Source organism: Amphibalanus amphitrite, unplaced genomic scaffold (genome assembly GCF_019059575.1).
Source record: "Amphibalanus amphitrite isolate SeventyFive unplaced genomic scaffold, NRLGWU_Aamphi_draft 000445F_arrow, whole genome shotgun sequence".
In the NCBI taxonomy this organism is placed as follows: domain Eukaryota; kingdom Metazoa; phylum Arthropoda; class Thecostraca; order Balanomorpha; family Balanidae; genus Amphibalanus; species Amphibalanus amphitrite.
The window spans coordinates 390,125-417,663 of NW_024881939.1; the positions used below are offsets into that span (position 1 = coordinate 390,125).

Genomic DNA, 27,539 nt, shown 5'->3' on the forward strand with positions numbered 1-27,539 from the left:
TTTAAAAGAAGTTGGGTTTAGGAAAAAAATTTGACATTAACTTCGAATATTTAGCTGATGACGTAAAACAATATTGCGGCAATCGTGCGCCAGAATTGCCCCTTACGTCAGCAGTATGACGTCATCACATTACGTCAGCTCGCGCAATTTGATAGTAGCTTGCTGCTATCACCGGTGAAACAGGGCCCAGATGTCGCAACTTCGCAACGCCCTCACTGCCAGAGGAGATGTCACAGGGAAATGAAACTTGCAGGATCTAGTATCCATTATGAGTCCCACAACTTGTATATCTCGGATTTTTCCTAAAGGTCATATGAGGTCAGGTCATTTTCGTGACCTCACCATTATAAGTCAATGGGGAAAAATGAAAACTACTATTCTGGCGCCGGGAACGATCTCCAACTATCTCAAGCACACAGAATCGTGATTTTATGCACTCCTTGCAAGGTTAGATGCGTCACTTTTGCAATGGTGACCCTGCGTGACGTCATTTATGACGTCATCAAGGTCATATTAGTTTTTCGTCAATAACTCTTGATCAAATTGAGCTAGCGAGTCGGGAAAGCCACCAATGGCCTCGGGAAGACCTGCCGAATCGAATGATATGCGACATGACCTCTTTCGACCAACTTCGTGACCTGGGGGTGCTGACCTGACCTTGACCTGAGGTCAACACCCCAAGTTGACCTGACCCGGACAAAAAGCATATCATTCGACGCGCCTGAGCGAGACGAACACGATGCTGCCAAAATCGGCGCTCTGCGGCCGTTTTTTGCGAAGTTATTCACCAAAAACTGAACCGTACCTTGAGGCACTTGACCTGACCTCAGAGGTCATCGGTTGACCTAGAACCTTAAAATCGGGTACCAATCTCTGCGTCTCGTAACGGCGCACACGCTCGTTTTTTCCGCGACGCGCTAGCTCCACCAGGGGCGAAACGGCGAGGGGGGGGGGGTCGTACCCGCCCCCCCTCCCCCCCCCCCCTCGGCCGGCGCGTATGTAGAAAACCAATAGGTCCGGCGAGGGTTAAGACGGACCGACGCCGCCTTTACCAAAAAGAGGAGGACAGGGTGCAACGAAACTATCCGAACATTAATTTTTTCACCATATCTGTTCGCACAGTTTCTTTCTGATGTTAGAAATGGGAGATTGGATGAATACGTGCCTATGGTATCGGTTCTCAACTCAGGAGTGACCTGACCTTGCGGGATGACCCTTGTTCTGAGTAAGGATCGAGGCTCCGCCGGGTTCACTCGGTAGTCTACGTCCAAGGCGGTGGCGAGAAAACTGAAGGAGTAGGGTTGGAGGCACCTTATCGGACGGCACAGCAGGGCTCGCTTTCTTAACGAGCACTGATGCCTAATTCAAGCCACGCTGTCTTCATGCAGGGCGGCACACCACCTCAAAGTTCCCAAAAGAACGAGAAGTGATACCGAGAGAACCTCCAATCATTCTGGACTAGCGGTTTATGGCTCAGATGTAGTCCCGATCCCAATCAAATCCGATCGAATACTTGGCAGGAGGTGAGTAAAGAGACACCCGCCATCAGCACCTTCTAACAGCTGTAGGTAGGCACAGGTCAAGACCGCGTTGCCCGTTGGTCCGCATCAAAGCCAGTGTGCTGGAGAACTTGGCGGCTGGTATGCTCCAGCGCATTCGTGACTGTGCTGTTATGAAAGGTGGCTCCACCGTCTTCTAAAAAAAAAAAAAAAAACAGATTGGAAGAAAAATAGCCGGATACTTTTGCTATACCCTGTAGTTTGAACTTGGAATACCCAAATGAGGGTCAAACTGTGAGTTCGAATGAGCATGCATACTGAATAGCATAGCATGGCATAGCAACAAAATAGCAACAGGACGAACACGACATTAAGCCCACATCTGACCGACAAGTTCACCCTCCAACCTAACTAGCTTAGTAAGCTCTCAACTATTCACCCGCGCCGGGCCGCGAGTTACCTAAGTGTGGAACTGTACGTCGACGTGCCGGCCGGATGACGTCACACCACGGCCAGTGCCGGCGCGGCGGCAGACTGGCCGAGATTGGCATTGTCTTAACTTGGCGAAGAGGCATCGGACGCCAAACTTCTGCTGCAGCTAGTTAATTGCGTTTAATTTTAGCGCCTTGTGTTTCTTTCATGTGTATCAGCTATCAAGTCCTTCAAATATCTAATGTGTAGGTGCGTGTACCTACATTTAGTGTATGCTATGCTATGTAGATTGAGAATTCGGGGGCACATCTGACGCGCTGCTCAATGGATTCTGCCATTGCTTGGTTGATTGTATTGTATTGTATTGTATTTACGATCATGGGCGATCCACACATGGCGTGGCGATTACTGCCCATGATTATGGCTATGTGTCTTCGCGCAAACCATTGAAAAGGAGGACGTCATTTTTAAAGGTTGTTAGGTGCACTCAAACGTTTAAGGATAAGCAATTGCTGTCTGCTCATTGAATTTCTGGCAAGTGGTGGTAGAACGTTCTGTTCACAAATGAGTACCTACCTAGTACCTACCCAGTGGCAAATAACTGGGTCGCGGTCAAAAGGCATGATTCACGAAGTCCCTAATCTTTTATTAGACTTAAGCCCTGAAAAAGTGCAACATTTGTGTCTTTTTGCGTTGTATCGGTTAGCAAATGAGAAAATCTGCATCTTCTCGACAGCCCTCTATTCAACAAACCTTTTCCACATCGCATCACTCCCGAACATAATTTTCAAACATGGGTATCCTCCCCACAAAAAAAACTGAAGCAGTTTCCTTCAGCTCCAATGCGCCGTTCGCCCAGGGAGACGGGAATGTTATATTCTCGGCGGCCCAGTCTGCATTCTGCAGCACACTCAAACTTGGCGGACCTCCAGCGCATGACTGCACGATTCGTATTGTTGTAAGTTACAGGGAATGAATTCAGATGTTTCGGACACCCTGGTTTCGGACTAATAAACAGGCGGCGCAGCACAGTGCCTCTTAAAATGAATTAGTGGCGAATGCACTACAATATGCAGAGAAGGAACAGATTGAGCAGATGCCCAACCACACTGAATTAACAACTGAACGTTACGCTTTACATTTTCATTAGTGCATTCATGGAAACAAACGACTTGCGACCCTTCCGCCTTACATACTCGTAACTCGGCAGAATACCCCTGGTTCGGCTAAACTACGCTGCATTTCTTCCAAGCCTAAGCAGTAAGCATTTAACAATGAATTACTCGGCTATGCACATTGCACAGCACAGGCTCATAATTCACTGCTGAACTCCTTTCTCCCTATTATCTTTTTGGCACCGTCAATCGCCATCTGAGCTGTCCACTGTCCAGCGAATAAACCGCACTTCTCCAGTTCTCCGGCAGGGGCTTCCAAACTCAGGCGAACTCGCCGAAGTTTCGCGATTCAATGCACAGGATCTGTACAATTGAGTTTGAGAGCCTCTGGACTGGCTCGGCGCGCCTGCGCTGCGCCGTTGGTCCAGCCGAGTACGTGAGTGACGTCATGCTATAAGCGTCAGCCCCCGACCAAAGTCACCAATCAGAGCCCTAGAATCGACGGGTGAGTAAATACAGTTCCACACTTAGGTAACTCGCCGCCGGGCCAGGGGGTGTTTTAAACACCCTCCTTGCCGTTTTTCGCAGATATCTAAAAAACGGCGGGGCGGAGCGCCGTACACCTGTTCATGCATCTTTTCCGCATATGCTGTGAAAATTTCAGACCCAGGTCTCTCAAAGTCAGTTCACCAGGTCACGTCAAGTGATCTCACCTAATAAAAAGTTAGAATCCTCGTCATAGCTACACAGACTGAACGATCACCTTGAAACTTTCAGCGATTGATAGGAGATTGATAAGAGTAACAGTATATGCAAAATGTACATCTATGAAGTTTGATATCTGTAGTTTATCTGTAGATGAAGTTTGACCTAAGGTCAGGCCGATTTTGCGACCTCTCCATTATAAGTCAATGGGATAAAATTGAAAGGCACCTTTTTTTGGACGAACGTCATTCCAACACTCTCAAATACCGGATTACAGCTAAGCTTGACAAGTTGAGCCGAAAAATGGCACCGACCTCCCCTTATTTGCCTGAGGTCATATCAGGCCATGAAAGGCCCACAACAGTTTTTTTTTTTTTACAATAACTTTTGATAGACACACTAGAGCGAGAAAAACAGCTCAGATGTGTTCAGCTCGACAATACGGATCGACTGATATGCAATATGACCTTTTCCGGTCAGGTGATGACCTTGACCTGAGGTCAACTTTTCCAAGTGATCCTTTCAGGGTCAAATTCTATTTCATTCGACGCGTCTCGACGACAGGAACACGATGCTGGCAAAATAGATGTCACTTCCTTGAGTCACAAGTTATTGCTGAAAAACCTTTTCGGTAAAAACGGCTTATTTTGGAGTTATTGGCTTCTGAAGACTAGACTGCTGAGTGCTGACCCGAGGTCAAATCTGAGAACATGTTGACGAAAGAGCGTTAAAAGAGCTATCGAATGCCGCTTACCGCGTGTCGCTACGTGACCTCGGGAGTTAGACGGGGGGTGGTGTTCAGATACTCTACTCCCGGCCCAGCGCGGTTGGCACCGATCACCGGTCCGGCGCGGGTGAAGCGTCTACACCCGTCTCTTTGCACCTCCTCTCACGCCCCCCCCCCCCACACCCACAAATACACAGACGCCCTCCTACCTTGTCCGACTGGCAGTCGGCGGCCAGGATTTTAATCTGCACTCCGCCGCACTCTTCCATAGTGGACTGGATGAGCCGACCGCTGGGACCAATGGAAGTGATACTGTTATGGAACTTGCTCGGCAGGTTTATGTCCTGGCTAATGTTGCCCAGCTCTGTCTGGATCCTCTGGATCCGGTCACGGGCGGCCAGAACGTCTTCCTTTCGGCCGGTGATGACGATTTCGCTGCTCTCAGAAGACTCGTCCGGCAGGTCGATCTGCGTGTTGGTCTCGTCGCGGATCTTGCGGATGTTGACGCCGCCCTTGCCGATGATGTACATGTGGTGTTGCTTGTTGATCGACACGCGCTCCTGGTATCCCGACTCCATGAGTCCCTTGACCAGTTTCTGCAGGTGTTTGTACGACTGGTCGACCATCTCCTTCGGACCGCGGATCTTCACCACGTCAGACTTCTCGCCCTGCTGGGGGAAGACGACCTGGACCTGGTCGAACTGCTGTCGGATCTGGGCGGTGTCCTCTCCTAACTTTCCGATAATCTGCCGGTGGAAGCGGCTCTCGATGATGATATCTCGCTCCTTCTGCTTCTCCATCTTGTTCTTCATGTCCAGTAGCTCAGCCTTGGCGCTGAACACTCCCTCCTTGGGACCTTCAATCTTGAAGATGGTGGAGGCCTCGTTCTCCGGGATCGTGACGTGGACACCGTGCTCGGCCTTGACCCTGCTGATGTTGGCGCCGTCCTTTCCGATAATGTGTTTGTGGTACTTGTTGGGAATGTCCAGCTCCTCGACACACATGCTGTCCTCCAGCTCCTTGACGCGGGCGGCGATCCTCTCGCCGGCCTTCTTAACATCTTCCATGGGTCCTTCGATTTTCACTTTGCTGGAGCCGGTGTCGAACTCGACGTGGATATTAGGGATATCCGCAGTGATGGCGTCGATGTCGGCGCCCTTTTCACCAATGATGTACTTATGGCACCAGACGGGCGCGTCTACCTCGGTCATCACCATGCTGTTAGCCTTGTCGTACACCATAGTGAGCGCCTGTCCCAGCTTATCCTGCGGTCCGCGCAGCGTGATCCTATCCGAAGTCAAGTCGGTAGGAGGCACCTCCACAAATACGCCCGTCTTCTGCAGGATCTCGGCGATGTTGTTGCCGCGGGGCCCGATCAGGTACTTGTGCTGGGACTTCATCACCTCCACACTAACACAGGTGCACGTGCGCTGCATTTCCTCATAGATGGCCAGGATCTGTTGTTTGGCGCGCATCACGCCCTCCTTCTCTCCTGTGATGGTCAGCTCGTCTTTCCTCACGGAGAGAGGCGGCATGTTGATGCGGATGCCCGGGTTCTCGTTCTGCATGCGCGAGATGTTCTCGTTGTGCGCGCCGCGGATGAATGGGTGGTACTTCTTGGGAACTTTCAGCTTCTCGTAGGCCTGCTTAGACTGCTCGTCGCTGATCATCTGCAGCTCATGGACGGCCTTCTCGACGCTCTCCTTGACTCCCGACACGGTGATCTTATAACTAGGGTCGGCCTGACCGGGCACCTGAATCTTGGTGGCCGTCTGCGTCTCCAGATCGCGCAGACGCTGGCCGCCGCGGCCCAGAATAAACCCGTGGTGCTCCTTGGGAATGGTGATGCTCCGCGTTGCCTGGGTCTGTAAGTCCTCAAGTATGTGGCGCTTGGCACGCAGCACCTGCTCCTGCTTGCCGCTGATCATGAAGGTGACACTGCCGTCGCGTCCGGTATACGCCTCGATGTTGGTGCCCGTCTTCTGCATAGTATCGCCAAAGCGCGTGTAATAGCTGTCCTCGTCGAGCTTGCTGTCCGATTTGTGCTGCTCCGCTGGCACGTGGAACACCTGGGTGACGCTCGACGTTCCCACACGTATGCGTTGCGCCCACGGGTCGCTCTGGCCGGGCGTGGGCCCGCTGGCCTCGGTACCGCTGTCGGGCAGTGCCGGGAACAGGGCGTTGTAGGAGACCGGCGCCGGCGCGTCGGCGGCCGGCGTGGGCTCCGACACCCCTTCCGGCACCGCCGCCGGCACCGCCTCCTCCTCCTGCTGCTGCTGCAACTGACTCTGGTCCATGTTCGGTCCGAGTCGATACAGTACTGATTCGGTGAGGTTCGTCCTAGGGCACCGGAAATCCTTTAGTGCGATCCTCTTTGTCGCTGAATTCTGCAAAAGATTCTAGAGATAGATGATAAAGATACAGTGCTGAGGATGGTGAAGAAGAAGTATCACGCCTGGATTCGTTTTTTTAACACAAAGGATGGTCATGATTATCAAAGCTATGTATACCCGCACCGTACTGGTGGGCGTTTTCACGCCCCCCCCCCTTTGTTTTTTTGCAAATATCTCAAAAGCGGCGGTGCGCAACGCCGCCGAACACATCTTACCACACATCTATTTTGCACATGTGAACATTTCAGACTCAGGTCATCCAAGGTCAGATCACCAGGTCACGTCAAGTGACATTACTTCAGAAAATTCAAATGCTCACTATAGCTATACCGACTGAACGATCGCTTCGAAACTTTTTGAGATAATAGTAACAGTACTCAGGGTGTGACGAAATTATCCGGATATATTTATTCCCGCTAGAATTCAGAAGCAAAACGAGCTGGTGTTTTTCCTTTTACATGACGATACAGCCACCTTCCATACGAACACAGTTACGAATGCGCCGAAGCATTCCAGCCACCGGGTTCTTCAGCACACTGGGTTCGCTGTGGACCAGCACCGTCTTGACCTGCGCCTTCAGTTGGGCGTTGCTGGTGGCGGATGTCTCCTCTCCTAATTCACCTCCTTTTGGGCAATGGTGCACACATTTTCGATGGGAATGGGATAGGGATTATTTCCAAGTCATAGAGTGCTGGCCCAGAAGGATATGGGGTTCTATCGGCATCACTTCTAACTCTTCTAGGCACTAGCGGCTTTGAGATGACACGCCGCCCCGCATGAAGACAGCTTGGCTTGAATCAGGCGTCAGAACGCGTTCAACAACCGAGCCCTCCGGTGCCGACCGGTTCACGGTTGAGTGCCTCCAACCATGATTTATCGGCCAGGATGTTGCTCCGGCAATACTCGTCGTTGATGGCCATTTTCTGTGGCACCACGTGCCAATGGAGCATCGCACAACAGCTGAACAGCGAACACGCTCCAGACCTGGATCTTGGCCGGATGTTTGACGTTGGCGACGACCGGCACGCTTGAGCTGCTGGCCGCCCACACATCGCCGATTTAACGGGTTGGAAGGATGATACAGCTCGAACGGCGACTCATCCGACATTACCACCCTAGCCACGTCGTCTTTTGAAAAATTATTAATTCAGAAAGAGCGTCATAAGATCAATCGAATGCGATTTTCCGCGGCGCAATAACTTTATTGGCTCTCGAGCTATGCGCTGATTTGTCGAAAAAAAATTAAATACTGCACGTCCTCTGGTGACCTGACCTTTCACCTGACCTAAACATGTTTAAATATTTTCTTCTGTATTTTTTTTTTTACGCTCTTTCAAATGCCGATTACCGCGTGTCGCTACGTGTCGTCCAGGAGGCGAGTTAGACGAGGGGGTGGGGTGAAAACGCCCCATCCCCCAGCACGACATGGAAGACTCAGACCACCAGCACGGCGCGGGTTAACCCGGCAGTTGCTGGGGTATTTCGACACCCAACACTTGCTATGATGGGAGTTGTTTAACCCTATTAGTGGCAGGAAGTTGTTTTCATCGGTTCCTCAGTTTTTTTTTTGTGTGTGGAATATCTCCGAAACGGCTGGAGCTAGGACCTTGAATTTTTTTTACTTTTCCCAAAAAATAAACTGGGTACATTCCCTGAAAATTTCAAGTTGATAGTTGTGACAGGGACGGTTTCAGGGCATCGTAAATTGGGAGGTCCTATTGGTAAATGAGTCTCTTGTGTGAACATCACGATGCTGATGCATTAATAACTATATGCACCAGTTTGGCGAACAGCCACTGAAACATATCATGTGGAAGCATATGCACAGTGATTGTGTATGTTCTTTTTATGCGTTTTACCTCCAATAGGCAGATCAAGACATCCAAAAACGGGGTGGTCGAAATGATATGCACTGGTACCATTTGATGAGGGGTTAGCGATCGAATTTATTATATCATGTGATCGTCAACACTTGCAAATTATACATTTCCAAAAGTCATAGGCGTGTCGTGCTGAATATTGGGAAGTAATTACACACTGTGATCATGGATGACTATGTGAAAGTGTCAAACGCAATAGCGATTGAAGATATGGTGTGGAGTGCTCTCGCGAGGAACATATTGTTATGGTATCTCAAAATGAATGACCTTTTCCTATGAATATAGAAAAGTTTAAATGTCGAAAATGATGTATTTAAGTGAATTTTCGCCCACAGGGCATCATCAGACAAGCAATCTGCAATTGTTGCAATCATGGATGACTCGTGGGGGCTCAGCCGAATGACCTTGAAATTCAAACATCCGTAACTTCGTAAATATGGCGGGCCGAGCTTAGATTTTGGGTGCATCGTAATCAGGACGTTACGTACTATCCACTGACCAAGTTTGGTCCAAATCGGAGGGGCTCGCCTGACTCCGAATCTTAGATTATACCGGGCTTTGCAAAAGTTCTGTTACACTTTCTTTTTCTTTATTTTGAGGGGTTAACAGGTCTGGGCCAAACGTTTCGGCGATATCAATTGAAAATTCTGCTTATTAGAGACATGGTACCATGACGAATTTAACCTTCTTTTGCAGTTATATCAAAATGGAGGCCAAGAGAATAGAGATAGCCGCTTTGCTCCGCGCGCAGCATACCAAATCTTTCATTGCCAAGCACCTGAAAGTCAGTTGAAAGAAAGAAAGAACATCATCACGGAGGCCGGATGTTTGGTCTTTGACACGCGGCGGACCTAGGAAACATCGTTCCGAAAGGTGACGACGCGGTCGTTCTGCTTGTTCACGACCGTGTCAATCGTGAAGGTTTTCTCGTCAGAGAAGATGAGGACGCGTTTTCCGTTGCTCTTCAGGTCGCTGAGCAGGCGCTGACAGCGGTCGCGGCGCTGCTCCCGCATTCGGGCAGTGAGCAGAGGCCCTTCCAGGAGTCCTAGGCTCTTTCCAACCTGGTTTTTGACGGCCCTGGACACCGTGGCGACCGAAATCTTCTTGCGTTTCGCGGCCTCAGTCATTTTCAGCCTTGGGTTGCGTTCGAATGCCCGTTTTACGGCCAGTCGGCTCACTACTCGAGGTCTGCCGGTACGGGGTCGATCTTTGAGACCTTCTCCGCTCTTGAGCCTGTCCGCAACTCTGTGGACGGTCATCCGACTGACTTTAAGGTGCTTTACAATGAAAGCTTTGGTATGCTGCGCGCGGAGCAAAGCGGCTATCTCTATTCTCTTGGCCTCCATTTTGATATAACTGCAAAAGAAGGTTAACCCTCGCCGGACCTATTGGTTTTCTACATACGCGCCGGCCGAGGGGGGGGGGGGCGGGTACGACCCCCCCCTCGCCGTTTCGCCCCTGGTGGAGCTAGCGCGTCGCGGAAAAAACGAGCGTGTGCGCCGTTACGAGACGCAGAGATTGGTACCCGATTTTAAGGTCCTAGGTCAACCAGTGACCTCTGAGGTCAGGTCAAGTGCCCCAAGGTACGGTTCAGTTTTTGGTGAATAACTTCGCAAAAAACGGCCGCAGAGCGCCGATTTTGGCAGCATCGTGTTTGTCTCGCTCAGGCGCGTCGAATGATATACTTTTTGTCCGGGTCAGGTCAACTTGGGGTGTTGACCTCAGGTCAAGGTCAGGTCAGCACCCCCAGGTCACGAAGTTGGTCGAAAGAGGTCATGTCGCATATCATTCGATTCGGCAGGTCTTCCTGAGTCCATTGGTGGCTTTCCCGACTCGCTAGCTCAATTTGATCAAGAGTTATTGACGAAAAACTAATATGACCTTGATGACGTCATAAATGACGTCACGCAAGGTCAACATTGCAAAAGTGACGCATCTAACCTTGCAAGGAGTGCATCAAATCACGATTCTGTGTGCTTGAGATAGTTGGAGATCGTTCCCGGCGCCAGAATAGCAGTTTTCATTTTTCCCCATTGACTTATAATGGTGAGGTCACGAAAATGACCTGACCTCATATGACCTTTAGGAAAAATCCGAGATATACAAGTTGTGGGACTCATAATGGATACTAGATCCTGCAAGTTTCATTTCCCTGTGACATCTCCTCTGGCAGTGAGGGCGTTGCGAAGTTGCGACATCTGAAGACCGTGCAGAGGTTCACTTATGACGTCATAGGTCAGTGACCTGACCTGACCCAAAAATGCGGTTGGTGTCAAAAGATCCGGCTTGGATCAAAGGTCAGGTATGCCAAGTTTCAGCTCTCTATCGCCAGCGTGTTCGGAGCTATCGCGAAAAAACCCTATGGGGGGGGGGGGGCGGCACCCGCCCCCCCCCCTCGGCCGGCGAGGGTTAAATTCGTCATGGTACCATGTCTCTAATAAGCAGAATTTTCAATTGATATCGCCGAAACGTTTGGCCCAGACCTGTAAACCCCTCAAAATAAAGAAAAAGAAAGTGTAACAGAACTTTTGCAAAGCCCGGTAGATGATTCACTTACATAAATCTAACCTGACGACCGTATTTAAAACTGCTTTTATTTCACCTCAAATGCAGTAATGGCATTTTGAGTCACAGCTCTTATTATCTATAAAATTTAGTAGGCCAAACCTATGGTTTTCCTATCGGTTGTCCTAAAAACTGGCCTGTTCCCTAAATATATTTTATTCTCCGGGACTAGGACCAAAAACGACAATTCCAGCATATTCGTGTTTACCGAAAATTGTCTGCATGTCTGTTCTATGATTTTATATGTTTTTCAAGCAGGGATGCGGAGCCGTGAAAATTTCAGACGGCCCCGGCTCCGGCTCCGGAGAAAAAAATCGGCTCCGGCTCCGGGTGAAATGTCATGGCGGCTCCGGCTCCGGATCCGAGTAAAATGATCCGGCTCCGGCGGCTTCGGCTCCGGCTTCTACTCAGTACATCCCCTATGCGATCAATTAAATACGGGTGGAAGAAAAAAGGCGATGGGATTGGTACACGTTGCTTCTGCTGTATTTGTATACCTAACAAGGCTATTTTGAATACCACATTGTTTTACGCCTTGTACTGTCAAACCCAACTAGGTAAGTAATTGTTTCCTCTTAAGAAAAGGAGCCGGAGTCGCACCCTTTTTTGACGGCTCCGGCTCCGGTTCCAGGCCATATTGTTTCACGGCTCCGGCTCCTGCTCCGGGCAAAATATGCCGGCTCCGGCGGCTCCGGCTCCGCATCCCTGTTTTCAAGCATAAACCATTTTTGGCCGAAAACTCCGAAGTCATGACATCGTGATTTCTGTCTCTGGGAGATATCGGACGGCAGCCAGGTCTCGCGGACGGCAACCACATCGCGATGGTAGAGGGCAGGTGGAAGGGCAGGCAGGCGAGGCTTGGTCGTCGACTGAACGTTCGTTGGGGAACACATGGAGGTATTCGTAGGGTATCCGTACTTTGCTGAGTAGTGAACAATTACACAATCGCCAACGGCAGTTTAGGGAATCCCTCACCAAACATAACAATTATCCGAGGAGGTAGGATGAGGATACTGTTCACACTTACCTTTTCCCGCTTGAGAGCCTCAATTTGCTGCTTCAGTTGGTTGACCTGGTCAGTTCCAGTCGAGTTTTCAGATTGGCTCAGCGACTCCTGGAAATCAAGAGCGCAATCTCATAATCAAACTACCGGAATCTAAGCTGACTGTTGCACACGTTTGTCGAAAGTTCACAAAGCAAATTACCGATTCAGAAGATCCTGATGAGCCGCCAGCGGCATCCTGCGGTGACCCCCAAAGCATCAGACTGATCCCACCCAAGAACTGAGCCTCTCATCCCTCTGAGACCGTCCCAGCCGGGCCGGCCGTCCCAGTACTCACCTGACCATCGTCACTGAGCTCCGGGTCCGTGTTCCAGGCGCCGTCCCCGCGCGCACCGCCGCCGGAGGCGTCCCTCGCCAGCCCCTCGGAGCCGTCCAGCGCCGTCGAGTCCGGCTCCGGCTCCGGCTCCGGCTCCGGCTCGGCCGAGTCGCCGTCCAGATCCATGGTCGAGTCCGGGTCGCCGGCATCCAGGTCCTCCGGGTCGGCCAGTTCCGAGTCCTCCGGGTCAGCGGTACCGGAGTCCCTCTCGGCCGACTCTGACTGCACCGAGTCGCCGTTCTGAGTCTGCGCGGCCGTCTCGCACTCTCCGCCGTCCTCCCGCTCCTCGTCCTCTCTCCTCTCCTCGTCCTCCGACTCCGGGTCGGTGTCCTCCGGGTCGGAGCGCGGCTCGAGCTCGGCTGTGTCCGCGTTGGACACGCCGCCCAGCCCCACCAGGTCGCACTCCGCCTCGTCCAGCTGGGGAGGCGGGGTGTCCACGGCTCGCACACGCTCTGCGATCGCCGAGCCGAGCAGCGCCTCCGCTAGACCCACGTCCACCTCGACCGAGACCAGATCGTCCAGCTGGTAGAAGCGCGGCAGCCTGTGAAGAGGGAGGGTGGCGTCAGGGCTCGGGCAATTTAAACACGAGCAGGGCGCCGCCGTGGGATGACGGGTCAAACAACGCAGTCATTCACCGTCATTCATCAATGACCGACATTAGGACGAGAAATTTCGCGTCCGGCAATTACAGATGAAGTTGAAAGATTGACTTGTTTGATCTTATTACGCAAACAATCCTTCAGAGTCTGGTGCTGATCAAATGCGATGGTGGCCGCCACATAACGAACGACCCAACTAGCGGTGCAGGCATTTGAACAGTAACAGGACCCAGCAAAAATAATAGACGGACAGGAGACTGACTGACTGACCGGGTGAGGAAGGCCTCCAGCGAGCCGTGCTGGGCGATCAGCTCCTGACAGTAGCTGGGCAGCTGGCTGACCGCCTCCAGCAGCTCCGGGTCGCTGACGTTGGTCGGACCGCGCTCCTTCAGGAAGTCGTACAAATACCTGGAGAAATGACACATACGTGCTGTAACAGATATACTATTTATAGCTGGGAGTACAGACTGGCACACAAAATAGCAGTCCGGCATGGATGAATGGGCCACATAAGCACTGCAGTTACCTTTGGCTTATGGTTTATGTGGAGGTCTAGCAATGAGTTACATGCCAGATAAACGGAGTGGATTGTATTGAAACATGACGCCCTCACCATGCCTTTCTGTCGTAGCATAACGCCAGAAGGCCCGGTATTCCGCGCAGCTCAACTCACCGCCCGGGTGGCGACCCCCCCCCCCCCCCCCGAGGGGTATTTAGAGCCTACTCACTGGTAGGCGCTCTCGAGGAAGGCGTGCTCCTCCTCCCCGGACTGGTCGTCCCGAGGTACCGACGCCGGCTGAACAGACTGAGGGCGGCACACGCAGCCAGACACGCCGTTAGAATGACAGAGTGAGCAGGTTATAAAAAGACCCAGCAGAAAATCAATGACCGTTAGTATAACGCAATGATTCAAGAAGTGACTCTCTGACGAGTTACTGATAATAGTTTCAACTTTCACCAAAGTCCCCTACCCAAAACGGACTGATCCATCGCTCACCGTGTCGGGTATCAGAGAGCGGGTGCTGAACTGCAGGGTCCTCATGTCCTCGAGCTGACAGAGCCGAGACGCCAGGTCATCTCTGCAGCAGACACATCAATGTAAGTCCCGTGCACTCGGCCCGACACCCGCCTCCCGACGGGTCGTCCATGAACAATTCATCTACAACTGGAGATACATACATGACCAAACACTCCATGCGCGCCACCATTACACTGCCCAGGGTCCTAACCCATCCAGTACGCTGTCGTTTACCTTCGCCTCAGCTGTCCGCCAAGTCTGCGCCCCGTTCCTTTCCTTCTGTCAATCCTTATTAATTTCTGTCCCAGTCCCTCCATTTCTATAACGTCCGTGCGCCTCCTAGATTTCATCTCACTCCTTATACCTCACCCTGTCCCATTTTGTGTCATCCAGCCATATCCCCCCGTCCATTCCCGCTCTTACCCCTCCATCCCGCCCATCCCCATCCTGCCCCACCCATCACCCACTGGCTCGTGTTGTAGATGACATTGACCGGCGGCCCGTTGTACACCTCCTCCGGGCCGGTGGTCTCCCAGAACATCTCGGTGGCCGAGCGCCAGCCGCGCGTGCCGCCCTTCTTCTTTTTCTTCTTGGACTTCTTCCCCACGGGCGCCGGCGGCTGGGGGAGGGATGCTTTAGATCAACGGATCTACATAAGCTTTGCCACTAAAAACGACAGAGCTCTGATGCAATCTCACCAATTATAAGACGATGGTTACACGCAAAACAACGTAAGGGTATGAGCCACTGCTGTACCACATCACAACATCAGAGAGCCATTGGATATAAGTTTTCCGAGCGCACACGAAGTCCTACTTCAAACGGAAATTAATCAAAACGCCAATTTTACATGTATACAATTACAGAGTTTTGAACTTGTCATCACCCTGTCGTCCCCTGCCAGGATTGCTGTGGGAGCTGTCCCCTCTCCGCCTACCTCCTCGGCGTTGCTGCCGCGCCGGAGGACGGTCATCTCGCGCAGGTCTGGGGGCAGCGCCAGCTCCGGCTCGGCTGGAGCGGCAGCCGGCGCTGCCGCCGCCGCACCGGCAGACTCCGGCGCCGACTCAGTGGGCTGCTTCTGTCCAGAGATAAACAGAACACCATGCTGAGGATTGGCAAATACAAAAGTCACAAAAAAGGATCAAGAAACGATCTGCTGTTTTCTTTCAAAACCAGCACCGAAGTCCATAACGCTCTGCTGCAGGACATAAAAATGACTTTCAAATAGTTAGTCCCCATCGGTACATACAGGGTGTCCCAGAATTACCCGGACATTTATTTTCTGGCTAAAAGTACGATTGCGCTCGATTCTAATGATATACAAGCATCATACTTTTATCAGATATCCCTTAGCTATCGAGCTTGGGGACTGTGTGCTTTTGGTGACCGGTAACGACTCGAGTCAAGCATTATCCAGAGTCAAGTAAGAGTAGTCCTTTTCCGTTTTCAGCTTAAGCCACTAATAGGCAACCATGGTGAATCAACTCCCGTTTTCAACTTTGTAAACGGACTTTCGGCATGGTTTTTGCTGGAGAGCTTCAGCAGCTCATCTGCAAGCAGTTAGGATTGAGCAAAGCGCAATTATATCAGCTAACAAAGCCAGAGAGAGCAAGAGATAAACCTGATTGACAAGCTTGGGCTCGGCCAAAAAGGGCCATGCACCAGTTGTCAAACGGGTGGTTGCTTGTCATGGACAACAAACGTCACTGATCTAGCTAAAAACTAGCTAAACGATAGATCAGGATTATCTGAAGAACATCAGTCTACTTTCCACCACTATCTTCGCAAAATTTTGGAATTTGGGGTCCCTCGCCTGAAAAATATGCGAAAACTACGGGAAAAGCAGCGAAAATCACTACAATTCATCCCAAAAAATATAACATATACAACAAAAAATTATATTGAAGCACACTTTGTGGTCTAACGAAGGTATGCTGTCATTTGAACCGCCCGAAAAAGGCGTGTGTGAACGTCAGATGGCTACAACGCCCCAACAGCAGAGACGGCCAGGCACCCGTCGAAAATCAAATTGTGACACATTTTGAGCCACCGTGCACTCATTCGGCTTGATATGATGGCCCAACGACAGCCGTTAGCACAGAGTACCACTGCGGTAATATTCTACCAGTACAAAAACTGGATGCCGTGAACCAAATGGCCATGAACGGGTTTGTTTTGGAAACCAAATCTGTTGAAAGCCAAAGGTCCCGCCATGTTCAGAAATGGAGCTTCTCCACTTCAGATGTAAAAAACGCGGCAAAAGTGGTGTAGGCAGCAATTTTTGTTTTGGGGGATAATGCCTTATGACCTGGGAACACTTTGATGTTAAGTTTATTTTATATGATCGTATTATCCTCCGGCAACAGGTCAAAGAAAACAGGCCTTCACCCAGTTTCGGGAGAGCCGTAAAACAACTGAGACCAGCAATGGCTGGCATTTTCAATCATTGTCGGCTCACGGCTGATCTTGTAACAAGCGTACCTATCTATTGCATGTGCTATTTCACAGCCACCCTAGTTGACTATATAGGACGATAAAAAGAAAAAAGCGCAATCATGTTTGCCTTATTTTATACGCTAATTAACAATGTCCGGGTAATTCTGGGACACCCTGTAGGCAAACAATCAGACTTCTGATTACTATACTCCGATCACGGTGACCGTACGAGCGGTATAGTGCCGTACCTGACTACTGGTGTCGGTCTCAGTGCTCTGCTGCGGCGCGCTGTCCTTCCGCTTCCGACCGGTCTTGGCCACCTGGTGCTTTTTGGCCGCCTGCGCCGCTTGCTTCTTCTGCTGCCTGACAGGGGTGGCGAGAAGCTCGTCAACTAACACACACAGCACGGACTGAACGATGTAGATCATATAACAGGTGACGAACGTTAGGAGCATCAGCGACAACATTTTACAGGTACAGGCAGGGAACTACAAAAGAGTAACACTCGCGGCTATGCCAATACGATAAATAAAGTCTGAAGTCCCCTACCATCCCGCACTATGTAACCAGCACCCGGCCTTTATCGCCGCCACCTACTTGCTGAGCTGTTTCTGCTGCTGCCGCTTGTACTCGTCACTGACGATCTCGTGCTTCTCGAGGCCATTGGCGTCAATGGTGACAATGCGGCAGATGTTGGAGCCACAGTCGGGAGTGAGGCAAGGCGTGTTGAGCACGTCCTGTGGGTTAAACAGCGACAGTCAGAACTGAAGAGACAGTTGCAGACGATACAGTCATGACTCATGAAAACTACTCACAACGGCTACAAAACGCTAGTTACAGTCGGCCACAGGAAGTGATACAGCTGTTAGTAAACGGGAGTCCTGAGCGTTGCTCTAAAAGAAAAACCAATTGAGCCGATACTAGGCTGTTCGGAACATGGATTAAAACGATAAGACCGACTCTCACCTACAGATCTAGCCAAGGGGTGATGTCATATTTACAGAACAAACGACTTGCCAGTTCCTAGTTCCTACCCCATCTAAGGAAGACACAGAAGACACCGATTCCTCTACGCGTCACCACAGTGACTGTGTGTCGGTCGCGGACCAGGCCCTGTGACCCCACCCGGCGCCCACCTTGTCGGCGGTCCGTTGCGTCTCCGAGCCGAACCGCTCCTTCAGCTGCCGCCAGCAGGCCAGGTGGTACTCGAGCCGACACCGCGACAGGCACTGTACGCGGATAAACCCAGCAAAGTCCACGTCCCTGGCGGCCGAACGGAGGAGATGAGAATACTCGGCGGGCAAATAAACAGTGAACAATACATGCAGCTTTACAGTCGGTCACAAATGTGTATATTCAGTAAGGAAAAGTCACAGCTACAGCCAGGCGCATCCGCAATTTGCGCCCTACGGCAGTCTCTGGACTAGGAGAGACCCGGAAGGTATGGACCGGTTTTGTACAAGGACACTTTTCTTCCTGTGGGCAGTGACTAGGCCTGGTTTTTCACTCTTGGTCGCGAAATTGCCTTCGCCTGTAAACTGTGCCCCGTATCAGGCATCTGGGATCAACTTTTTTGTTTCGAGACACTTATTCAATAAATCACGCGCTTTTTCGATTCATCAAAATACCCCGGGGGTATGGGCAATGGCCCGGGAGGTATGGGCCGGTGTCATGTTCCATATTCTATTCTCAGCATCGGGCATTGAGCACAATGCTCGTAGCTAGGATCTACCTTGAGCTGTGTAAGAGCCCAAGTACCGCATAAGCGGCCAAGAACCCATTCCATGGAGGTCACTTGGCCACATATTTATTTGGATAAAATCAATCACGTTCCTCGAAATAAGACAAAAAATATTTCATGTTCGAATGCAATTTTAGTTAAATTTTCGACCCCGCGCGACAAAAGAAAACTTATTGAAGAGAACATCCAATGAAAACAACGGTTTATTAATTGAGGATCATCACTTGTGATCAACCTGTGACCACATGATAGTAGAGAGCATTAAAGGAACACATCAGTTTCGATTGTTTGAGGTCATCAACCCGTGACCACATGTCAGTTTTCTCAACTCATAAAACGCAAAATGTTCACGTATCGGCTAAAGACCGTTTCACTGACTTCCGTTTCAAAACTCCTTGACGTCCACAACAGTGCCCTGGAATAGATACGCGTCCGGCCTCCTGAGCTGGGCTCCACTCAGCTGGGCTGGAGTGGGGGTAGCGCCGAGTGGTGTCTCACCGATGATAGCACCACGCTGCTATCACACGTGTCAAATTGGGCTTCCATGGAAACATCAGCAAGCCCATTGCTCCAATACGTCTACCACAAGTGTGACGTCAGCTCGCGAAATGCGATAGCAGCGTCCATTGAAACACGTCGGTGGGGCAGGGTAACCTTTGACCGGTCGCATGGCCGAGCAGCTGTCGCTCGTACAGTCTTTGGCAGTGAAACCCCGCTAGCTTTCCATGCGCGGGAATTGAGTGCAGCTGGATGGCGCAAAACATGCATATGAAAATGTAAATTAAATCATGTTGTAAATCTAACAGAACAATGAACAATGAATTCTTCACAGGTATCCTGAATAACTTTGATAGCGATGTGGACCGTTAAACTAACAAATATGACACTTGTTTAGTAGAACTACTTTAACATGGCGATGGCCCATAACTCCCGGGGGCCCACACCTTCAGGGATTATCTCGAGATCAGCTTCCCTCTAATGTGCACACAGCAGCAGCTATCGTCTACCATATACCACCGGCCGTCTCACCCGTAGTAGATGGCGGTGCGCCGCTCCTGTCGGCTCCGTTTGGGGTTGTGTAGGTCGGGCACGGTGACGTGCGTCAGACAGTCGTCCAGTCGGCAGAGGGCGTCCGGCCGCGGCGGGTACTGGCAGCGCCGCAGCAGCTCCTGCACGGGATGTCGCAGCGTGCCGCGCCAGGCGCTCTCCGTGTCCGGGATCACCTCCGAGGTGCCCGGGTAGACGTGCGTGTCACCGCGCGCGTCCTTACTGAGAATGTCGCTGGCCAGCTGCAGCACGGCCGCCGCCTGCTCGAACCTGACGTACACGCAGAGACGATGGTGAGTAGGGGCGAGAACTAAAAGGGCGCAGGGATGCAGGGATTACACACTACACAGAGACAGACTGTGCCACACAGACATCGGCGGATAGCGGACCGTTCCCACAGTTGCAAACCAGAACACATGCTAAAAACGGCGAACGGGTACACGGCATGCTGCTCTTGCGTCGCGATATTTATGCGCATGATGTGCAAGTCGAATATGGATCAATTATGGGTGTAACTGACAAAAATGCAATAAATAGCATTCCTGCGGTCCTTACTTCATGATCTGCCTTTGTGAAACACAACCACCCATACTGAATGCCACAGTATGCAGCGTTATTGCAGGTCGCGCTGAACAGCTACAGCGTGGCGCGCGGCGCGGAGCGAGGCGAGAAGGAAGTCACACCTGTTGAGTCTCATGTAGACGCGGCCGAGTAGATAGAAGGCCGCCGGCATGGGCCGCTTGGTCTTGTGTATGATGGCGAGCAGCTCATCCTCCGCCGAACTGAGCGCCTCTTGTGTGGCCACTTCGTAGCAGGCCATCGCGAAACAATACCTGCCGATACACAGAGACCTCATAGCAGTCCAGGACGAAGCAGTACCTGTCCACAGGGACCGGCACAGCCATACATTCACTGCAGCTGATACTGCGTGACTTTTACGAAACTGGGAGTAGCGTCCGTTACACGCGCGGGCATCGGTGATGGTAGTCTGACATAAGCCAGCATTCAACAAAATATTCACCAGCGTCTCTTGCTCTGCTCCTGACAGGTCATACAACGAGTTATAACCTTACAAACGCATACGCAACTATCTCCAATTTACTCAACCACACATCTGACGACTCATACCTCGAAACGCTTCTTCCTCTCCCCCTCCCCCCACCATACTACCGCAGTGACAACGGCACCTGACACCACCAACCACATACCTGAGAGGGACCAGACACCGTAAACCACATACCTAAGTGAGATCAGCTCGTTGCCAGAGAGGTTCAGCTCCTTGGGGTACTTGGCCACCTGCTGGAGTGCCTTCCGGTACTCATCATAGGCCTCTCGAGCGCCGCCGGGTCGGCGCAGCGCCACCGAGCCCCGCCGCACCGTGATGCACAGCTCCTGGGCAGCAGCGGGCCGGAAGGGGGAGGGTAGGTTTATTTGTTTGGGCTCACGGGCAGAGCGAGGTCAGGGCGTGTCCAGTCATGCTTGCAGTGAGACGAGTAACGAATATGTGGCGTTGGCTGATGATATGAACGTTAGGGCTCCAGTTTAACGTAAAACGATGCGGTGTTTTTACCATCGTAAGCGGAGCTACAAGCTATAGCGGTTGGCGGTACACATAGCTCTGTGCTATTATAATTGTGTCAGCTACACGCGCTGTCTGGGGGACCGGATATCCCGCCCCCCATACCTCCGACCGTCAGGTATGGCGCAGGGTGACCCCCTGACCCGGCCCTCACTGACCTCATTGAGGGCGTCGGGCTGTCCGGCGCGGGCGGCGGCGGCCGTCTGCTCGCTAACCGTCTCCGCCGGTCGACTGGAGGCCAGCAGGCTCGACCACACCCTGTCCAAGAGGGAAGACATCATGGCTGAGTACGGCGTGCGCATCCCGGTCAGCCGACACCGACACTGAGCCAGACACTGGCACCGATCACCAGCCGGTCCAGTCTGACCGAGCACCGTGGCAGATCACAGTCGAGCAGTGGAGTGCCGCCACCTCACGGCGACCGATTCAGTCCCTCCAGGGTGACCCGCACAGCCCCTTCCGTATCAGTTCGCCGCTCTGCACAGTCTCACAGCCACTCTAAATCACACCTAGCACCACACCCGCACTGTAAAACCCGCATCACACGTGTGAGTAGCGCGCGGAACTGCCCCCGCGGCGGCGCGAGATTCCGTCTGCGGCCCTCCCATGCCCCTCTCGGTGCCCGCAGGTCCTGGCAGGGCGCCAGACTCTGCCGCGGGCGCGGGAAGGTGGCGCGCGCGGCAGTCCGCGGTGGGGCGGAAACGGACCACAGCCAATGGGGTTCGAGAAGATGGGACAAGCTTTTCTGAGTCAGAGCTGACGCGCCTAACAGAGGCTGCCGCGTACACCGGCCAGCTGACGGTATTCTGAGCTCCCACCAGGCGGGCGGGTGGGGGACGAGGGGGAGTCGGGAGACGAGCACGAGCAGTGCACGCTTGACGCTCCGTAGAGTCCTATCTTATCCCGATTTATGATATCGAGTGGAGTGCTTCACTATCCAGAAGCCACGATATTTGACATTGCAATGATACCGGTGGCAAACGGGCATCCACGCTAGTTCACTTTATTCTGGTCAATATATGATATAATATAAATCCAGGTACCGCATAGTTCTCTTGCTGACAGGTTACGGTCAGTGCTGCTTCAGTTAGCGCTGCCAAACCCTGACTACGTCTTTCGATAAGATTGGCGCCGATACAGGAATCCGATACGGCCTGATAAGATTGGGTAGTAAGCCAAACGTATCGTCTGGTGGGCGATGCGGTGCAGAGCCCGTCAGGGAGCCAGCCAGAGATCTTTCTAACATCTTGCGCGGGAAGAAATCGGAACATTAACAAACATTATCGGTTTCAGTATCGCGAGAGCCCTCTTTTGCAAAAGATGGTCTTGATGATGTAAATCAAGTACACAGCCTCAACGGAGGATCTCATAAAGTCCATATTGTGACATATTTGAGATCATTGCAACGGAAATATGCACAAACACGTTACGCAGTTACGATTGAAGTATGCATCTCAGCTAGCCGTTCATAGCAGAAAGTAACTTCGCGCCTCTTTCTATGACATTCACAATTCAAGTATGAATCATATAAGATCGCGTTTGAAAATTGAATTCTACAGTTCCAATACCATTGAATACGGATGCTCCTCAAAGCCCAATTTTCCACGAAGTGCAGTGTTCATTCTCAGTGTAGAGAGGTCGTCTTTAAATTACCGAGCGATAAATGTTTACACGTACCTATTTTGAATTAATATCCCACTCGCACCTTATCAACTTAAAGTATGAGGGAGCAGACTCGATTGTGACACCAGCACACGTGATTTATTGAAATAGCATGCAGTCTGCCGCCGCGAAACCATGGCGATACCCAGCCGTCATGTTCTTGGTTGCCAGCGCTGATAACAGTTGTGAAAGCCGTTACTGGGCTTCGAGTTTTTAAATGTCTGCCCACGATTCTGTTAGCCCCACAATTCAAATCCTTCCTAAAAACATTTAACTCGTTGATAATAAGCGCTGCACTGTATCAGTGCATTCACGATGTTGCGCCTAGTCCGTGAACGGGGCCAGAGTGATCGTTAGTGGAATTGTGTGGACTAGATATGTCGGGCCCGGTGGTGGGCTGATGGGTTTGTGCAGGGAGTTCAGAGGCCGAGAGCGGACGTGCTATGTATTGCTGTTTTGTTTACTTGTTTAATACATGCTGTGGCGGGTCACTGTAACGTTGGTTTAGCAGAAACGTCACTCAGTGGGCGGCCTCCGGACCCGGTCCGCCGGATGGTTGGGGGGGGGGGGGGCTGCAGTATCGCCCGGCGGGGAGGGCAGAGGGGGAGGGTGCAGGGGGGTTACCCGCGCTGTCCCGACCCAAACAGAACCTGCAGGCGGCAAAGTGAGTCATATCACGGCGTCGGTCCAGCGGACTCGGGCCGGGTGGCGAGGCGAGGGAAGGCAAGGAGGCAGGGACATGGTGGTATGACATGAACACGCTGTATAGCATAAACATACATCATGCGACGACACGTAGAGCCACATACAACCGGCGCGGCCCAGTGGCTGCGTGGCTTCAGCTCCGCCTCTATGACTGGCCCGTGACTGATGACTCAGCCCGGATCTTCCAGCCATGCACAACAGCTAGCAACGCTACATTTCACACACCCCACAGAAATAACCATCAGAAGTTAATGCATCAACGCAACCGAACACCCCGCCCTGAGACTAATTCGTGCCTGCACGAATATGCCCCCATATACCTCATCCCTTAGGCCATCGGGATTAGGATGTGCTAGAATCTCGCAACGATTCTCTCAACCACCTGTACTGACAACTCTAGGCAAGCCAGAAACACATACAGACAGGTCCCTGTTCAACAGACAATGCCGGGCTACCCGACCCGACCTAAGCCCCGTGGCCAATGAGGGGTACGTATTGTGCCGCGGCCTCCAACCAAACAGCTAGGTCGGCATTCACAGCGACCAAGGCCAGAACTCCCGTAATGGCGATGGTTAGGTTTAAGGGGCGCCCGGACTGCGGTGGTTATCAGCGACCATCAACCTAACCCGGGATGCACAGCGAAACAAAGAGCGACACAACCAAATTACGGGCTGCACAGCACTTATCACGGGCGGAAAAGCCAAATCATGCGGGGGAGCCAAATTACGAGCCGCCCTGTCAATGTGATGGCCAGGCAGCCTGCATAGACAGACACAATGACAGACTGCCACGGTAACTCTGGAGAGTGACAGGAGACAGGGTATCGGCGCAATATGGCGAGCGGTCATCAATAGATGGTGGTGTGAGCGAACGGTATGGTGAGACTGTGAACGCGAAATGGGTGTACCCGTTGAATTATAATAACTGACGAACATACAGGTGATATAAGAACAGAGGAGCGAACCCGTAAAAATACTCAGCTCTTCGTAAAACAATCAGCTCTTTGTGCTAGTCTGCAATGCCTTCCGTCTGACACACGCCGGTAGGCATGTAACGCGGTCCATATGACTGACGACGTCGCATGCCTCCAACGGCTCCGACCACGGCCCGTGCCCGCGTCCCCAGATCGATACGTGAAGCGGTCAACGGTCAATGATCACGCCGGCACTAACGTCCCCAATGCAGTCGGTAGTCGCACACATGCGGTAAGGTATTAGTGTTGCAATCGTTTACGTACAGCTATTAAGTACGGGTAACAGAAAAGCAGATAGCCCTACAAAGGGTAAGTGTGGTTTTCCGATGCCGCAAGCGCAAAAGAAAATCCGGCGGACGACTCGCGACGGTTTCATGGTGACATTACAGCAAATTTTCGGATAAAGGCAAACACAAAGAAAGGGCCAAGACTGAGAGTGACGACTAGCACGGCAATTCTATCACAAACGACGGCCATCCAAGCTTACACGAATAACTTATGCAAATACTAAGGCTTACCAAATATTGATCACCCTTTTGTCGTGAATGCATTTCCTAGTCCTCCAGCGAAACTGGGATGAGCTCGTCTTCTCTTTATCAAAACAACACAGCTCGTGACTGCGGTGATAAGCGCGATTTAAACACCCGGGAACTCCCCTATCTGTTGCAGTTTATGCAACACTACACCCGACGCGATCCAAGCCAAACCGGCTTAGGACGGCTCGACTGCAGACTGGCGCTGTATCAACCAACCGAATCCGACCCTGCTCGCACGCTGAGACCGTCTGCGACTCATATTGCTCACCCTTTGCTGTTGCTGGCAGTCGACGACGCTGAGGAAGCCGTCTCCCCGGCTGTTGTCTTCGATGCAGCCTTAGTGGTCTTGCTAGCCTTCGCCGATCGGTTCTTTGAGCTGGACCGGGTCGGAGCGGCGGCAGCGGCGGCGGCTAGCTGCGGGTCCACTTTCTGAAGAGGCGGCGGCGGTGGCGGCTGTAGGCACCGCGCCGAGGTTAGGTCAGGCCAGGTCAGCGTCTAGGACCTCCGAGAGCGGTGACACAGACATATGCAGGCAGGAAATGACTAGCTGCCTACTAGGATGTCCCAGAGTTCGACAGGACGACGCGTTTAACGATATTTCTCGGAACTGCACTGTCAATTTAACAGATTGGCGAAGAATCAAGCGATAACGCTACACACCCACATAAGTGACCGACTACAGCTCACCAAACTTCCCCCATAATCATACCTTCGAGGCGCTCCTGGGCCTCCTCTTTTGTTCCAGTAGTGTGTTTTTAAGTTGCTTCAGTTCGTCATTGGCGACACAATTATCGATGCCCTTATCCAGTAGCGCTATGGCGTCGTCCAGTTTGCCAAGATGCTGGGCGGCCAAAGCGGCGCGGTGGTAGCCCTGCAGAGACAGTTAGAACCATATGTGACGGTCAGAATAAGCAAGGCTGGTCTGGTTTGACAGACTCTGTAAAATATCAGCAGCTAAATGACACACAATAACATGCCCTGATTGGCAGAAAACTCTGAGCTTGTTAACATAAATTAATGGAACAAAAGTTTATGCACTTATCAAGCAATTTACCTTTCAAAAGTAAACTAAAGCCACACCAAAAATAATCAAAATGCTTTGGATTACTGAAATGTTGAGCCTGTTGAGTGCTCACCTTGAACCAATCAGGCTTCTTGCGGATGGTCAGCCGGGCATATTTCTCGCTCTCTTTGAACTGGCCCAGCTTGTTGTTAACGTGTGCCAGGTTACTGTAGATGATGTGCATGATGTCATCAGAGCCATCCTCCATCCCTGCCTTGAGAGCTGTGAATCACAGGGGAAAGATGCCCGTTATAGACGTTAGACAAACATAATTGTCAATACAGAATAAAAGGGACAGAAGAAACCGTCTTAGTTTAACCCAATAGGTCTTAGTTTTGGGTTGTGTATGTTACAATATGAAGCTCCTTCTGTCTGCTAGTAAAACCTATTAGTAGAAGTAGGAAAACATATCCCAAATGTGGACAGATGGTTACTAGGTTAGTCCATACTCATAATGCTATGCAACAAGTTCCATGTAAAAGATACCCAAATCCTTAACCACTGGCTAGTGGGCAGGCAATTAGTCACTAGACTTATATTCTTTGAAAAGAGTCAACTAAAACTAACCTTGCAAATAGCACTGCCGTGCCTTATCATATTCCTTATTCTTAAAGCAGGTGTTACCCTGAGATTTCAAATCTTCAGCTCGCCTGCTCATGATGACCGCTGTGGAAGGCACAAAAGACAGTCAGCTAATTATAATACCTTGAGCTCTAAACTGACAACTGTATCTCCCTGCAGCCTACTGCCTCCATAACAAATATTGTAACATATTGTGATAACAATAATTAATAATTATCATTAGCTACCTCAACCTGAAGTTGACCCAGAATATCAACATTCAAACAGCAGCTATCTATGAATACATCAAATTTAAGTAATGATTTTTCAGTGTTCGGCAAAGTAGACACATAGATGCCCTTTATTGCATTCACTGTGCCTGACGGCTGACTTCCTGATTTCTCAATTTCAATTTCTTTACATAAGACACAAAGCAAGTACAAATATCAAGCTAAATGGACAGGAAACAAGGATAATTGTTGCTGAAACAGCCAGCTTACAATTTGTCCATGGAAAGAAAGAATCAATTTCTTCATACCTACCAGGGTTGTTTTACATCTAAATTGCAACAAAAAAAAAACGAACAAAAGACAGGGACACTTCACGGTTTGACGACTTGACGACCGGTCGGACTCCGACGATCAACTCTTGATCAACTCAACCTTTGACCCCTTGAACTTTGAAAACAAATCCAACAAACGCTCTGCGATGCGCGTTATCAGTCTATCCCCGCGTTCGATGTCTCTCGGACAACGAAAATTCTACGTCGTCCGGCCAATCGCGTTCAAGGTCAGCGGGGGCTCGGCTGCGATTATGGAACGTGATTGGCCGGACGGCGTAGAATCTTCGCCGTCCGAGAGACATCGAACGCGGGGTATGTCGGGTATGTCCAAGGCATGTAACGGAAGTTGGCACAGATTCAGC

The 27,539-nt window shown here is 51.2% G+C and overlaps 1 protein-coding gene across 8 annotated transcripts in view; it reads right to left on the bottom strand.

Moving 5' to 3' along the window:
* LOC122391582 (vigilin-like) overlaps positions 1–27,539 on the bottom strand; it is a 52,153-nt gene that overhangs the window by 13,376 nt on the left and 11,238 nt on the right. Inside the window, exons 1-19 of one of the 8 annotated variants that reach the window (XM_043385643.1) lie at positions 27,158–27,382; positions 26,622–26,720; positions 26,128–26,276; positions 25,701–25,862; positions 25,260–25,444; positions 21,274–21,373; positions 20,777–20,928; positions 20,220–20,369; positions 19,519–19,806; positions 17,885–18,011; positions 17,346–17,485; positions 16,997–17,111; positions 15,250–15,390; positions 14,780–14,931; positions 14,292–14,373; positions 14,023–14,099; positions 13,565–13,702; positions 12,657–13,236; positions 12,344–12,430 (exon numbers count right to left, since the gene is read on the bottom strand). In XM_043385643.1, the coding sequence (XP_043241578.1) occupies positions 12,344–12,430; positions 12,657–13,236; positions 13,565–13,702; positions 14,023–14,099; positions 14,292–14,373; positions 14,780–14,931; positions 15,250–15,390; positions 16,997–17,111; positions 17,346–17,485; positions 17,885–18,011; positions 19,519–19,806; positions 20,220–20,369; positions 20,777–20,928; positions 21,274–21,373; positions 25,260–25,444; positions 25,701–25,862; positions 26,128–26,276; positions 26,622–26,712 (2,916 nt within the window). In that variant the 5' untranslated portion in view covers positions 26,713–26,720; positions 27,158–27,382. Of the gene's footprint in view, positions 1–4,687; positions 6,854–12,343; positions 12,431–12,656; positions 13,237–13,564; positions 13,703–14,022; positions 14,100–14,291; positions 14,374–14,779; positions 14,932–15,249; positions 15,391–16,996; positions 17,112–17,345; positions 17,486–17,884; positions 18,012–19,518; positions 19,807–20,219; positions 20,370–20,776; positions 20,929–21,273; positions 21,374–25,259; positions 25,445–25,700; positions 25,863–26,127; positions 26,277–26,621; positions 26,721–27,153; positions 27,383–27,539 lie in introns of those variants that run through there. The other 7 variants (XM_043385642.1, XM_043385647.1, XM_043385644.1 and 4 more) reach the window with 7 other exon arrangements.